The 16198-nt window shown below is 45.9% G+C and overlaps 1 protein-coding gene across 2 annotated transcripts; it reads left to right on the plus strand.

The window, feature by feature from the left end:
- The first annotated feature begins 6 nt into the window (after positions 1–6).
- Fetub (fetuin B) lies at positions 7–15799 on the plus strand. 2 transcript variants are annotated; one of them, XM_021636129.2, is made up of 8 exons: positions 7–257; positions 6525–6753; positions 7087–7197; positions 8613–8700; positions 10835–10998; positions 11684–11782; positions 14066–14152; positions 15316–15799. In XM_021636129.2, exons 2-8 carry the CDS (start codon positions 6526–6528, stop codon positions 15688–15690), a joined length of 1152 nt encoding a protein of 383 aa, XP_021491804.1. In that variant the 5' UTR covers positions 7–257; position 6525; the 3' UTR covers positions 15691–15799. The 2 variants fall into 2 exon arrangements, with proteins under 2 accessions (XP_021491804.1, XP_021491803.1); XM_021636128.2 differs by lacking the exon at positions 7–257 and adding an exon at positions 3791–3942.
- The last annotated feature ends 399 nt before the right edge of the window (positions 15800–16198 follow it).

Genomic DNA, 16198 nt, shown 5'->3' on the forward strand with positions numbered 1-16198 from the left:
AAAGTGCTGGGTGTCTCCTTGGGAAGACACGGAACCTAATTAGAGCCTATTCTCTCTAGAACGTTGCCTCCAACTCACGTCTAGGGTGTATGCCAGCCCTGAAACCCAGCTAAGCCGTGAATTATTCTCCGGGTTCTGAAGGGATGGCTCACTCATTTGCTGGCTATAAAAAGGCAATCAGAGGGCGCTCCTGCTGAGATCTCTGAGGCTCTATTGGGAGCACCAGGAGAGGATCCCTCCGGTTTGTAAATTAACAGGTGAGCTTCTTGTTTTTACACCAGTGGCTTGTGTGAGTTGGTTCCCGGCTTAAGTGACCTGGCTCCTCAGGAAAGCCTGGCGGTGCAAGCCACAAGGCTGAGCCGCCCCCCACCCCCACCCCCACCCCGCCCCAGTGCTGCTTCTCTGGGAAGACATCTCTGAGATCAACAGGACTGTGAGTATGTGATGTGGGTGGACCTCCCCTTTGATCTTTTTGGTGCAGTACAGAGGTCAAATGCAGGGTCAAACCCTGTTCACTGATCCTCACGCACAGCCTACGTGCGTGGTGTGGAAAACTCTTCCTGGGTTCCCATTGGCGAGCACAGAACTGGAGTTAAACCAATGCCTGCTTGAAGCCAGCGTCTGCACTACTGACCACTCAACAAAAAGGATTGTTTGTTTGGGGTCTTGTTTGTTTGTTTTTAACAAGATATCCTACTGGCAGTGCAGTAGGCCAACTTTCCTCGGGACACGGTTGATGGAGAAAATGTGCTTTAAACAGTAATTTTTCCTTATGTTGCTAGATGTGATTAAAGTAACACAGAGCCAGGTTCTAGGAGGAAGGACCTGAGACAGAATGCCAAGAGGTGGCCTCAAGCTACTCGGTGGGTTGGCAGAATAAACAGCATCTAGTTTATAGAAAGCAAGTTGAGACTGTTAGGAAAAGCATGGCAAGCACACACAGACACACAATTTTAAATCTAGGTTCCACACTGTAAAGAAAGGATGTCATATGGGGTCTCTGTGAGCCTGACTTGTTTTGCTTATTAAAAGGATTTCCTTTTGGATCCATTTTCCTACAGATGTCACGATTCATTTCTTTCTTTAATTGCTTGATCGTGACTATTCCTGGGCAGATGTCAATAAATATATACTCACCCCGGAAACCACATCAAGGACAGAGCAAAGAAACCATTTTACCGGAGTCTATTCCTGGTGACCTATGAACTTATTATGTATGGGTGAGAAGTTACTCACGAAAGCACGGGGGTGACTCAAAGGCAGCTCCATTGCTGGAAAGCAGTGACTGTCACTGGAGGTGGTCACTCTGCTGCCTGCCATAAGCTGACCCAGGGAGAACCAGATCCTTGGCTTTGATGTCAGGGCAAGCCAGCATGAAGCAGCCAGGATTTGACAGGGATGTTCTCACATGATTTTTCAATACCGGGGTTAAGAGGAAAGGTTCGGAAAGAAAGAAAGACACACCTGAGATAGTGTGAGCTTCTCAGATATGCTACACTGTCTCAACAATAGTCACACACAGGGCTCTGTGGTTCTGGAGGCTACTGTCTTCAAGGGGTGGCTAATGAGCCTCCATGGGAACAGGGCAGTTCCTGGGGACAGCTGATAGAATCAAAACCAATGGGGTAAAAGTATGAATGACAGGGCTAAAGGAAGAAGAGATGTCCTTACTGTAAACAACGTTAACAGCTTCCAGAATAGGTCAACCCCAGGTCACGTGCAGCCAGGCTTTATCTCTGGTTCATTGCCGTTTTGATATGAAACATCAATACATGAAAGAAATATTCTCTCTGTGCCATCACCCTTCCCAACAAACTTAATTATGTCAAAAGTCTTGCTGCCTAGCTGGTGAGAGGCTTCAACCAGACTCCAGACCGAGGGCTCCTTTTCTTCCTCGTGGTCCCAATGTTTGTCTTTTCTATTCTGGCTCGCAAAAGCTGTGTCATTTCCCCCACAGAAATTGCGCAATCCTCACTCCAGAGTCCCCTCAGATCTTAGCAATTACTTGTGGCGGGGAGTGGCCTGGTGAGTCTTGTAACTTCGTGAACTTCCTAAGCTTCTTGAGCTTCCTGGGCCTTGTCGGCCTCCCTTCAAATTCCAGGAGGGAAGATTTAGATTGTAGGCAAATGGTTACACAGCACTGCCCTGACCCTCATCCCTGGCCCATCCTCCCCACCTTGCCCATCAGGACCCTCTGGACCATGGCTCCAGCCTCCGGCTGAAGGCTACCTCTTGCAGGAAGGTCTCCTACTGTATGTTTATAGTATAGACTCCTTAAGGGAAGGAACTCGCTGAAAGTCTTGGGCAAGTTTTCTAAGCTTCCCTGTACCATAGAAATCATATTACCTCCTAAATCCCTGGATCAGGAGAAGAAACACAATATTTAGTACAGGGCAGGGCATGGTTTGAGAACCAAGCATTTCTTTTACATAGGCCTGGTCCTTCACCCACATGTGGAGAAGCTGTTCAATGTCTGTGGAAGGAAGGAAAGACAAAGGCTGGGCTGGAAGGTGGGGAGGAAGGAGCAGATCCATGAGCTATGAGACCACCTCTAGCTAGGGCAGCCAGTCTGACCTCTTCCCTATACCACCCCTCCCAGGGTCCTACACGCCGCAAGCTGGAAGGAGGCTGGGCTCAGGTATATTAAAACCTACAGCCCCTGATAGCAGTGAACAAGTTCCATCCCAAAGACTCTGAGCAGCAGTTGCCGGGGATGGAACGGCATCCAGTGCAGAGAGAGGCAGGCTGCTGAAAGGGCCCTTAGCCACTGCATGGTTTGAAGCCCCTCACGGAGGAGGAAACTGGGCTTAAACAGGGATGTCCACTAGCCTAGCTACACAGACAAGGGCTGATGCAGGGTCTTGGGTAACGTCCAGTCTACCATGTGGTTTGGGATCGCTTTACCCCGTTTGTAACTGCCTCTCATTAATGCTGCCCCAGTGGCCTCTACCTGAGTGTATGGGGTACATTTCCTCAGGCCTTGGACATGCCAGCAGAGAGAGCCCCATGACTGCGTGTCCACTGCTGGCTGAAACTGAATCTGTTCAACCTCGGAATTTGAATATCTGATCTTTTTCAATTGATAAAGGAAAACTTAAGCACATTTAAACTTAAAAAAAAAAATAAATAAATAAATAAATAAAGCATTCATTAATGTAAGAGTCCGGGATTACGAGAGGGTAAACTTGAACAGTGTAATTGCAGAAACAAGGAAAACAAAACTAATTTTATTGGTTAAGAGTAGAAAGCTCCTGTCTAGAGGTTAGCTATTGTTTTCTAGTCCCAGTGTTTACACCGGACTTTGATTTTTTTTTTTTTTTTTTTGTTGCTGTTGTTGTTAAAAAGAATTTTTTTTTTTTAGGTAAGTTCCAGAGCCTCTCCAATTTAATGGCCTCTCAATTTGTGTTTCTTAAAGTAACCCCCTCGCGTTTTAATACCCATTTTCTCATCTCGTTCCCATTTGAAAGCACAGCCAAGAGCCCACAGATCTGGGTTTGTCAATCAGTCTTTACTAACAACTTGAAGTGGGCGCTGCATCTTCTTTATGTGGTCCGTCCTGTCGCAGAGTCTTGCTCACCATTCTGGAGGCTGGGAGGTCCCCTGGGGACAGCCTTCCTGCTGTGTCACACTGCATAACAAACTCACTCACCCGACATGGACCGGGCCCCTAGGACTTAATCTTTTCCTTAAAGGTTTCATAAGTCGTATTACATGTCCAGCATCTGAGCTTTGGGGACATGTCTGAACCACGTCAGTCTTACCACCTCTCGGTTCTGGGCAGCCTAACTCGATTCCTGGCATTGTACAGTTGCTCAATAAGAACTTGTGAGTGACAGGTAGCTGTATTATGCAACATCTAGCAATGCCCCAGCTGCTGCTCTAGCCTTTCTGCAGGTTCACGAGTCGCGCATTTGACAGGGTTGGCAGCTTGGCTTAGAGCAGGTAAGTGGCGTCCCCAACTCAGATGGTTCGTAAATGAAAGAGTAGTTCAGGCCGTGTTCTAATCATCACTGTGATAAAAAAAAAAAAAAAAAAAAAAAAAAAACCTTTTCGTTTATTTGTTTGTTTGTTTGGTTGGTTGGTTGGTTTTATGCATGGGGTGGAGGATGGGGGTATGTGGGCCACTGTGCCACTGTGTACATGTGGAGGTCAGAGGACAACTTTCAGAAGTCAGTTCTCTTCTTTCGACATGAGGGTCCCAGGAATTGAACTCAGGTCATCAGGCTTGTCAGCAAGCATATTTACTGGCTAAACCATCTCCCTATCCTTGATGAAAAAAATTCGGAAAGGAAAGGCTTCTATGCTGGTTATTGCATTGATTCATTCGGGATTTTTTTACCCATTCTGAACCCTGGTTTTCTCACCTGGTTGGACTTCACAGCTATCTTTGGTTTTCAGTGAATGTCTACACCACTTACTGAGCAAATAGAGGCAAATGCTGTTAACTAGTTGTCTATGAGTAGCTATCAAATGGGGGCAAAAATCCGTTTTCTGCTCGACTATGATGTGATTAAATTTATCATAGAAAGTTATTTAGTAAATTTATCATAAAATTAAGTTTTTCTTAGTAAGAGCCATCTTAGCTAAAAACATGAGTAAGCCAGCATATCTAAGTTTAATATGAAATCAAAGTTTTAAGTAAATTCAGACATTTTAGCAACATTAAGAAGAACCAAGCCTTCTTCTGCTTGGTTCCCTGTTGTCAGCCATGGCTTACTACATGTTGGATTTCCATCCAGACTAGAGAGACATTTTTTTTCCTTCCGCTTGGAAGATCCCATTCCCACGTAAAATATGTGGTCCCTCTCACCACATTCCCATGAAAACATCTCACAGACTGGCCTCCTTATTTATGAACACAGACATTCCCAAAATATAGTTGTGGATTAAAAATGAGCACGACTCAGAAAAGCCCTTGTGTGCTCTAGTAGCTGTGGAGAATTGTGCCGGAAATAGTATTGTCCCCAAAGCTTCAGAGTCTTTAAGATACTATGTATATTGGCCTACCAGATGGGCACCAGTAGGCACGGCAATGCCTCCATCTATTGGACACAGAAAGCCTGGGCAGGGGTGGAGGTGGAGATAGAGACCGAGGCTTTGCTCATCTTAGAGAATGCTTTCAGAGACAGCCCAATCTGTAGGCTCCCTTTCTGGCTTGGACCTTTGCTTTCATGGTAAAGGTCAGCTTTACAGCTACCTGTCACTCACACGTTCTTATTGAGCAACTGCACAATGCCAGGAATCGAGTTAGGCTGTCCAGGATCAAGAGGTAGTTCTGCTGGGGATGGTGTGTGTGTGTGTGCATTTGCGTGTGCGTGTGTGTGTGTGTGTGTGTGTGTGTGTGAAATAAAAACTTTTTAACCTGACTTGTAGTATGGCTCAGAAGTGGAATGCTTGCCTGATGTAAGTGAGGCCCTGGGTTTGATTCTTGGCATAACATAGTCACACAATGTTATACGTGTCATTTATGGTGATAGACACCTGTAATCTCAGAAATTTCAGGGGCTGAATTAGCAGGGTTGCTAGTTCCAAGCCAGACTGGGGAACTTACTGAGGTCTTGTCTCAAAATAAAAATCACTGGGATGTAGCTCAGTGGAAGCGAACATTGCCAGCATATGGGAGGCCTTGCTTAGAGGAAAAGAAATTTTGAGAGATACTTGGTTTTGTAGCCAGAAATGGTGATGTGCACCTGGAATCCCAGTACTTGGGAGGCAGATGCAAGACGATTACAAGTTCAAGGCTGTCTGTAGCTACATGGCAGTCCTGTCAAAACAAAAATAAATTGCTTCTCATGTAGCTCTCCTAAGCAGAACCTTGCGGAAGAGAGGCAAGAATCATGGTCAGTCTTGATGGCCGCCATTATCTTTCTCCTAACAGCATCGTGTTTTGGTCTCTTAATGAATTTATTTTTAGGTGCACAAAAGGAAGAAGAGACCCCAAGTGTTTTGGGAGAACTTTTGGGGTCTCATTAGCTTTTTCTCCTTAAATACAATGTTGAGATGAAACATGTTTCCCTCTCGGATACGGGACCTAGAAAGGGAGTAGTGCTTGTTTTCAGTTCCAGTTGGATTAAGGCTCTCATCTGCACGGGCGGTGGGAGGTCAGAGGGTAAGACTGAAGCCTCCCTGCTCCTGCCCAGGTCACAGTGTGTGCATGAGACCATCTGCAGGGAAAATCAAAAGTGGTGAGAGGCCCGTGTTTCAACTCAGACAGAGACCTGGATGGAAGCCAATCTCCTGTGTCTTCATCAATCATTTGGTATAATTACTGGGAAAATTAGGAAACTTCGACTTATTTACATGAACGGCACACTCCAGGTCTAACGTTCGAACACGAACAAATCCTCTCCAAAATATTGACTCAGAGAATGCCATGTTTGGGTCAAGGTGGTGTTAGGACATAGTGCTGCAAGTCACATTCAGCCGTTCTGATTGCGGTTATAAAACTGCTCAAGTCAATCTCTCGGCCCCACAATAGGGCCACTCCCGACAGCTCTGTACGCACCTCATCTTGTTCCCCACAGAATGGCTCTGCTCCAACTTGTGGCGTTCTTCACCCTGGCTGCGTGCTGCATGGCTCGCTCTCCTCCCGGAAAGCCATTCCCCGCCGCCTTACTTCAGACTCCCCTGAGCTGTAATGACTCTGAAGTGCTGGCAGCTGCAGGCTTCGCCCTGCAGAACATCAACAGAGACCAAAAGGAGGGCTACGTGCTGAGCCTCAGCCGAGTGCATGATGTCCGCAGGCACTACCAGGCAAGTGACGGCCTTGGGGGGCAGCGTTTGGACAGGCTGCAGAGACTAGCCAGGGGGTGGCAACTTCAGGTGACTTGTCAACGGGTGCTTTCCAGGCTGGACACACTGCCGGGGTCGGCAGGTGTGCTAGGACTCTCTTGCTGTCCATAGGAACAAGTCATAAGAGTGAGTCTCCGCTGCACCAGATCTAGGTTTCAGTAGCATAGGAGCATTGTCACACACACACACACACACACCACACGCACTTTGATTCGGTCTGTTGTCTAGTCGTCTGTCTACTTGTCCTGGAATTGTTTCATGTGGGGGTGGGGTATTTCTCCAACCCTACTGTAGGAGGAGATGGGATCTGTGTTCTACCTCACCCTGGATGTCTTAGAGACTGTCTGTCACGTGCTCAGCAGGAAGGCGCAGAAGGACTGCAGTCCGAGGATTTTGCACGAGTCGGTAAGTCCTTGTTCCCAGGTGCCTGCTCAGTGTCGGCTGTCTGTTCATTTTTGTCTTTCTTATCTCCCAGGCAAAAGGCCTGGGTGCTAATCCTAATACTAGAGACTAGGTTTAGAGTATGGGGTGGAGGGGTCCTGTGATGTCTTATTGGGGTCTGGCTGAATAGACTTCAAAAGTTCCGCCCCAAATTATTTTCTACCCTGATATCCTTTGGCAGCTGAGCCAATGTTTATATTCTCAAGGAGAAAGAGAGAGAGAGTCTGGTGTTTGAATAGGATAGACAGCAGCAGTGATGGAGGGTGGCTTGTTTTATTTTGCTCAGTTTTAATGACTGTTAATGTGAGGTTTTTGGATAGGAAAGGGAGGCCTCACAGTGTTAGGATTGTCAGGGGTCTCCTGGGAGAGCTTCCTAAAAGATAGCACTAAAGGGCCTCAGACCTCAGCCTTTCTCCTTTAAAAAAAAAAGATTTAATTTTTTTATGTGTACGGGTGCCCTACTCGAACGCATTTGTGTGTACCACATTCATGCAGTGCCTAGAGAGCCTAGAAGGTGACACAAGACCACCCCCCACCCCTCCACCATCTGCCCCATCCCCCATGTGTCCAGACTGGAGTTTCGGGTGGTTGTAAGCCATCTGTTGAGGGAACTGGGAACCAAACTCAGGTCCTCTAGCAAGATAGCCGTCTCTCCGGCCTCGAGCTCAACCTTTCAAAGATGGCCACCGACAAGACTTGAAACCAATGGAGTCAGTTTTCACCCGACTCTCGGTGATTTGGGCGTCATTTCCGAGCACCGATGCAGACCACCATGGAAGACGAGGTGGGATCTTCAGCGGTTTGAAGTAGACGTTTTGATCAAAATTACCTTTTGTGATTATTGGACTGAGCATGCCAACCTGCACCTGATTTAGAAAACCAAAGGTCTGTGTGCCATCTTGTAGCTGATATAGTGACATGGGGACCTCACAGAGACAAGTTAGCTCTACCAGGAGCACACAGGTTAGGTGGTTATTTCTCAAATAATTTCAGACTTGAAGCTCCTGACCAGGAAGCTTTATTCTGGGTGGCCCAGAATATGATTTGGAGGCCCCATTTTCTCCTGTGTTTGTCACCTTCAACCTGTGAGTCCCTATTTCCCATGCTCACTGGCTTCGGGCAATCGAAAGAAAAAGGATGGAGAAAAAAACCAAGCATGCTAACATGGCAATGGAAAGCTGTTTCAACTCTCAGAAGGTGACAATACACATCTAAGTGAGGAAAACTGATGATAAACAGCGGTTCTTCCCATCAGAAACCTCAGACCTTGATTTTACGTTTCTCCTTACATTGAATTAAAATTCTGCTTGGGAGTGGGAAAGTTTTTAACCTCATGGTTTCTCTGCATCATGCCACCAACAGTGTTTTCTTTTTTCTAGGTGTATGGTCAATGCAAAGCAATGTTTCACATTAACAAGCCAAGAAGAGTTCTCTATTTGCTTGCTTATAACTGTACAGTCCGCCCAGGTAAGAGTCAAGAATTTTGTACATCTTAACGAAAGATAGAAGAGAGCGTTTAGTGAGGCCTTTGTCAAGTTGGCATGAAGTTTCTCCTTCCTTACTTTATATTCATCACAGCAACCACAGCTTAATTCTTTAGTACTGCAGCCCAACTGGATTCCCCGAGGAATTCTTCCTAAATCACCGGCAAGAGCTATGTCCCGCTCCAAATCCTACCTTTCCAGTCTTCTGTGAGCCTCACAACATCAACAGTGGGTCCCAGGTTCCTTTCTGTCTGAGCCAGGGTCCTGACATCCTTCCAGCCGGCTGCCGCAGTTGTCTGAACACACATCACTTTGCCATCTCTGCACTTGCTTAGGCCTCTCCCTCCCACCAAGTACGGCCTTGCTGACCTCTGTCCCAGAGCCCATATCCCTTCTTTAAGGGATGTCCCCGATGCCGTTTTCACGATGGTGCTTTCCTGGTGTACATTTTTTTTTCCCACTTTGGCTAAAACACTCGTAGAATACAGAACACGCACAATCTTGATTTACAGTCTTATATCCTCTAACATAGGAGACCCACATCCCTCCCCCCACTTAAGGACTTCCCAATTTACATCAAATTTCAGACGTCATTGCTGTTGCTGAATAACAGGCAGGAATAAGGCTGAAATGAATGGACAGTTGAAATACACTGTGCCCTCCTTCTGGGTCCTGCTTTTTATAAGAGCAGGCCACCGAGAAGTGGGGCATGTCTACAGGCTACGTGCACTCACTCTCCCTGCGAATATTGTTAAAGTGCAGATTCTTATCCTATTGGGCCTGAGAGCCTGGGTTTCTAACAAGCCCCAGATGGCCACGAGGAAGGAAGGAACGAACAAATGAATGAACAAACGAACGAATGAAGGAATGAGGGGAGGAAGCACCAGAGCAAACATTGTACAAGCCACAGCTTACGCGTCCTCACTGTGAACACAGGACTAGACTGAAATAAGTTGGAGGACACCTATTTTCAGATGTCAGTAATTTCACAGGTGTCAGGAATTGGGGATGAGGCACCAGTGGCAAGCTCTGGACACAGCTCGCCCATCACCCTCCTCCATCCCCCAAATATTCATTAGACAGTGGATTTTCCCCGAAAACACTTCGAGGCAAATTCCCTGGCTCCGTGATCACACATTTGCCATCTCTAACTCCTCCCACAGAGGCCATAGCTGTACTGATGGTGTCACCATTCTCTGTGGTCTCATCGTGGTGTGACCAGTTTTGCTCTCTGAGTTCTTTGCATTTTCTAACCACAGGTGGTATGCTTCCGCTGTCACAATGTCATCAACTTACTTCACAGGCTTCTACTGGATACTCAGGATGTGTTAGGTTTTATTTCTGGTGCTAAGGATGACAGATAAGTAAGTCATGGCAATAATGAAATGCCAGCCTTTCACAGGCCCTTGTCTACAGGAGCAGTGATGAGAAAGGACATTGAGCTAGGGAGGGGACTGATGCTGTCACTGTTTTGGCATTGGAGAAAAAAACTTATGTTTTAACTGTATTTATAATTTCATGTTGGGCCACATTCATTGCCATCTTTGACTCTGTGTAGCCTACAGACTATTGCTTGGGCATTCCCTATGTGGTTCGGAACAAAATTCCTATAGCGAATAAGTCCATAAGGGGGCAAGGCTATCTCACTTTGATTTCCTTTTAATTACAAAAGTAATACTGCTTAGAAACTGGACTTTGGCTCAGGAGGTAGAGTATCAAGTATGCATGAAGATCCTGGATCTTCATGCCATAGAAGCCCAAACACAATGGCACATACCTGTGAGCCAAGCTCCTGGCAAAAAGATCAGGAGTTACATAAGATCAGTTGATTACATAAGCCAGTCTGGGATTCATGAAATCTTGTCTCACAAGGAAATGAAGGGAGGGAAGAAGGAAAAGAAAAAAAGAAAAGCAAAGATAAAGAAAAGTACTATTACCTCTAACTGCCATATTATCAACAACTAAATGTTTTCTGTGCAGGATGTCTTTCTCACTGTATCCTTGCCAGGCTGGGTATTATCATTTTAGTCCAGCCTTTGCCTCCGGTATAGCTGTATGATTATGACTATCATTAGGACTGAAAATGAATAATATTTACAAACTATTCTCATCAATAGTTTCTCGAAGAAAGATTCATTCTGTCTGCCCTGACTGCCCAAGCCCCGTTGACTTGTCAAACCCCAGTGTTCTGGAAGCTGCCACGGAGTCCCTCGGGAAATTCAACCGCGAGCACCCCTCAAAACAGTACTCCCTCGTCAAAGTCACCAAGGCTACGAGCCAGGTAAAAGTCAAATGCCCGGGTCAGTCACATAGACTGGAGCTGCAGGAGGCTTCAGGTTGGGAGAAGGACGTTTACACATCCTGTCTGCTCAGGACCTGAGAGCCTCTCCCTGCGTTCCCATCTCTGGTAGACCCTCTGTGCATTCAGCCACCCTACAGCTTCTGTTATACCTTGGAGTTTGTACAAGTAGCAGGTGACTTGGTTTTGTTTCTCCAACCTTGAAGCAAGAAGGACAGACTCACGGTCTCATGTGGGCTTGGGGTGAAACAGGTGAACCGTTTCTGGCTGAAAACGGACCAGTTAGCAAGACAACTTTTGCTTCGCTAAGGCCTGGGGTAGATATTGAGCTTCGCCAGTTCTAGAATCGGAGGCTCGTTTATATTTAAGTTGGGTTGATAGTTCTCTTATATAAATACAAACTAAAAGACAAATCTTCCTAAGGAGAAATAAGCTGACTGAGAGAAAATGTTTAGGGTGTCCTTTATATCCTTAACAGGGAAGGGCACCGATTTATGTTTTCTAAATAGCGGGATTACTGGCATGGTCTTGTGCCTGTGGGGACTTGCAGGAAGAGTGAGTTTGTGAGTTGACGGTGCCCCGGGATCAGTTCTACACAAGGAACGTTACCAATCCTGAGTTTTCCCTGGGGTGAGGTGTTAATGTCTTAACTCTTGTTTCATGACAGTGGGTGGTTGGACCTGCTTACTTTGTGGAATATTTGATCAAAGAGTCACCGTGTAGCCAATCCCAGGCCAGCTGTTCACTCCAGCCCTCTGACTCTGAGGTGAGAGTGGGTGACTGTCTGTGCAATCTATGTGTGTTCACAGATTACCAATATTTGAAGAGCACAAATTACACGGGGAGGGGCAGGGGTGTCGCAAAGCATGGGCTGCTTCTCCTTCCCTCAAGTAGTTAGAACTTGGGCAGGTCTTGATGCAGTGGTAGGATTTATTTGATTCTAAGTGTGATTTTCCTCATTGGTGTAATACAATTGCAAAGGAGGGGAAAGCTCATGAGAGGATGTGGAACAGAGCCTGGTGTTCTGTTCTTTAGACCACTCTTCACAACAGAAACGCTCAGTAAACGAGAGATGGGTACCCCAAAACTGTCAGAAAGGTACTGGGAACATAAATCAGCACGGTGTGTTGGATCACAGCTGGGCACTTTCTTGAGTGCTTTATTGATGCACAGTTCATGCACAGTAAGATTTGTATTTTTAAGGCATATAATAACTTTTTGTTGTATATCCACAAGCCTGTGCCACCATAACTACTTCACAATTGTTTAAATGTTTTTTTTTCTTAGCTCTCAAAAGAAACCCCATTTCCGTTAAGTCCATCCCCATCGCTGCCCTCGAAGCCTCTCGAAACTGTGAATCTGAGTTCTGTCTCAATAGCCTTGTTCATTTGAACACTTCATACAAATGGAATCATGCACAATTCAGTGGTGAGGGAAAGAGATTTCTCTTAAAAAGAAACTGAAATGATTGACTCCAGTGAACGCTGGCACTAAAGAGTAGCCCCACAGACCTGCTCTCTATGCTCCACTCCAGTGCTCACACCAGAAGGTCCACACATTTTGATAGTTCAGAAAATTCTAGATAGCCTGGATAGCTGTTCTTGCCACTGGCAGTTTTTCTGGAAGGTTCTCTGAGCTCCTCTGAGCTATGGCAACAATGAGGAAAAGAGAAGACTGGGCCACCCTTTTACTTTAATAAATTTTCCCACCTTGAGGAATTTCTCATCTTTTCTTCATGTGACATGGAGAAGGGTATACAGTAATGTTCAGAGAAGCTGTTCAGATGGATTTTGATAAATTTTATGTGGATATACTTAGGAGTCCTTTGAAATTTGAGGCAGTGTTGATTTTTACACTCACTGTTGAAAATGTACACGTACTATGATCTCAAAATAATCCTTATAGGGTGTCTTAATTACTTTGCTATTGTTGTGATAAGACACCATGACCGAGAAATATGGAAGATAGAGTTTTGGTGGAGCTCACAGTTTCAGAGGGTTAGCCTCCATAACCATCATGGTGGACAGCATGGTTCCAGACAAGGAGGCATGGTCCGAGAGCTCACATCTTGATCCACAAATAGGAGGTGGACAGAGCTCACTGAGAATGGCATGGGTTTTTGACACCTCAAAGCCCACCACCAGTGATACACCGCCTCTAACAAGGCCACACCTCCTAATCCTTCCCAAACAGTTCTACCAGCTGAGGACCCAGCATTCAAATGTATGAACCTATGGGACCATTTGCATTCAAAACATCACATAAGGATTTACTCTAAGGAAGAAACTAGAAATATATGAAAAGAAAGTTTTAGTGTTTAAAAAAAAAAAGTTCTATTTAGTTGTTTGACGAAAGAGACTATTAAACACAGAGGAATACTAGGAAGCCATTATGAAAATAATCATTGAAGAAAAAAAATAGAAGACTATCAAATGCTGTATAAAGATTTTTACGATACATTGTTCAGTGACAAAATAGTTATAAAATATCATATATAATATGAGCTTAGTGTCTAAGTGAAAAAATATAGTACATTGGGAAGAGATTAGAAGAAAGGATCAAAGGACTGCCAGTGATGAGAACCATTTGTAGAGCTGCAGCTCATGTTTTTTTTTTCTTGTTATTTATATAGTTCTAAATAAAAAATTACATTTTAATAAAAACCATAATAATTTTATTATCAAATGGACAGAAGGTTAAGGAACTGAGATAGTGAAAAATTCACTCAGAACACATGAAGGGCTGCTGTGCAGAAGAAAACACGAAACTCCTAATTGATCCAAGGGTAGACCCAGGGCCAGGCAGTGGACAGTATGTAAACACGGGGGGGGGGGCTTCCTAAAAACTGCTCTTCCCATTGCCAGAAGCAAGCTAGACTCAGTTGTTTTTAGATAATTCAGAGGGACCCAGCTCTGAGCCTGCGCCTTTCCAAGGCAAGAGCAGAAAAGCACGGCGCAGCTGTGTGTCCACACATCAGACAGTGAGGGGCTTTCATTTATTTCTACTCCCAAGTGACTTAATCCTCATGTGACGCCTTTCTTTCTCTTAGCCCGTTGGTCTTTGCCAAGGTTCTCTGGTTCAAGCAGAAAGATCGAAAAAGTTCGTCACTGTGACTTGTGATTTTTTTGAATCTCAGGTATTTATCTTTTTTTAATGTCATTATTATTATGTGTTTACAGAATGTACGTGTATAAGCACATGGGCCATGGCACACACGTGGAGGCAGAGGACAACTTGGTGCTGTTTGTTCTCTCCTTCCGCCTTTACGAGCATTCTGAGGGTCGATGGGCATGCAGAAGTGTGACATTCCCCCATTGAGCATTATCATTCTAACCCCAGGTGTTTTTCAGTGGAATCAGGTGACGTATGTCTAGGTTCCTGTGCCCCCTTTTGGTTTTTCCCAAGATCTGGGACCTATATATAAGTCCATACTGCTAGGAGAGAAATGTAACCTACTGTCCTAGCCACAGTATGAACCTGAAGGACAAGGGGGGACACTCAGGAACCATGAACTACAAACTTGCAAAGCTTAAGCCTTCAAGGTGCTAAATTCAGTGTCTCCAAGAAACGTCTGTGGCCTCATGGAGAGTCACTTCAATCCACAGATACCAGGTATTTATTGTGAGGGAGCCTGAGCCTACCCCCACAGGAGCCTGGGCTTGCTTCTTCCCTGCTCTGTCGCGTGTGACCATTGGCATTTACCTACCCGTCTGGGTCTTGCCACAGTCATCACCTGCCTGTCCTTATCCCTAAGACCAGTAAGAGGACTTGGATGGAGGGTACTGTCCTGAGCCTGGCACAAAACAAACAATTTAAGAAGCCACCTGCTCCCACTCCTGAGAGCCAGGGCAACTCACTGAGGCCTCCGAAAAAATCCTCAGCCCCCCTGTACCACTGCTCTGAAAACAAAGACCTCCTGTACACAGATATTTACATTACGATTCATAACAGTAGCAACACTACAGTTATGAGGTAGCAACGAAAATAATGTTATGGTTTGCGGGGGGGGGGGGTCACCACAACGTAAGGAACTGGAGTAAAGGGTCGCGCAGCATTAGGGAGGTTGAGAGCCACTGCGGTAGCTGGTTTCTCTCAGCATTCAGAAAGGCTCCAAGCAAAGACGGGTATGGTGGCCCATGCCTGTAATCCCAGCACTCAAGAGACCTGAGGCAGGACTTGAACCTGGGCCGTCCAAGGACATATTACAAATATGCAGTCACAAAACAGTTTTGCGTGGTGTAGGGTGTGTGTCGGGGCATTCTCTGTAGAATTCTGCCTTTGAAAACATTGTTATTTCAGGCTCAGGTCCCTGGAGGTGAGAACTCTGCGGTTACCCAAGAGTCCAAGAAACTCCCGGAGGCGGCGGATGAGGCCTCTCAGAAAAACACAGCCCCCACCAGCTCCCCCTCCATAATGACACCGAGAGGATCTGTCCAGCACCTGCCTGAACTGAATGAGCCTGAGGGCTCTGAGGAAAAGAGTCCAGAGGAAGCCTTTCCCGTGCAGCTGGATCTAACCACGAATCCCCAGGGGGACACGCTGGATGTGTCCTTCCTCTACCTGGGGCCTGAGGAAAAGAAGCTGGTGGTACTGCCTTTCCCAGGAAAGGGACGGCGCTCTGCTGAGTGCCCAGGGCCCGCCCCCGAGACCAGTCCCATGCTCCTCCCACCCTGAGAATCCCAAACAGGGCTCCACAGGGGTGTGGTCCCCGGTACCAGATGAGGTGATGGGAATGGGACAGATGACCAAATGTAGACAGACTAATAAAGTATGTCCTCTTGAATCTTCTTGAGCTCAACGTGTTGTCTGGAAGAGGAAATGAGAATAAATCTCCATGCTGGGCCACGCCGTTCGGGTTCTGTGTGCTGGGTGGCATCCTGGGCAAACTGCTCAGACTCTGAGCACCCTTTCATTTCTTCTCCTTTCCTTTCAATCTTTTTAATATCTCTACTCATGCAGAACTGACATGATACACTTAAACCAAACGGCTATAACGTCACCAGGTGATTCACTCTAATGAGTGTGTTGTAACCTATGAGACCTGCTGTTGTCTGAAATGTTGTGTAGCTTCAGTCTCTGGTAACTTTTTTTTTTAAGATTTTATTTATTTATTTTATGTATGAGTGTTCTAGCTGAAGAGGGCATCAGATTCCAGTATGGATGGTTGGGAGCCACCACGTGG

The sequence above is a fragment of the Meriones unguiculatus genome, chromosome 17, assembly GCF_030254825.1.
Source record: "Meriones unguiculatus strain TT.TT164.6M chromosome 17, Bangor_MerUng_6.1, whole genome shotgun sequence".
Classification (NCBI taxonomy): Eukaryota; Metazoa; Chordata; class Mammalia; order Rodentia; family Muridae; genus Meriones; species Meriones unguiculatus.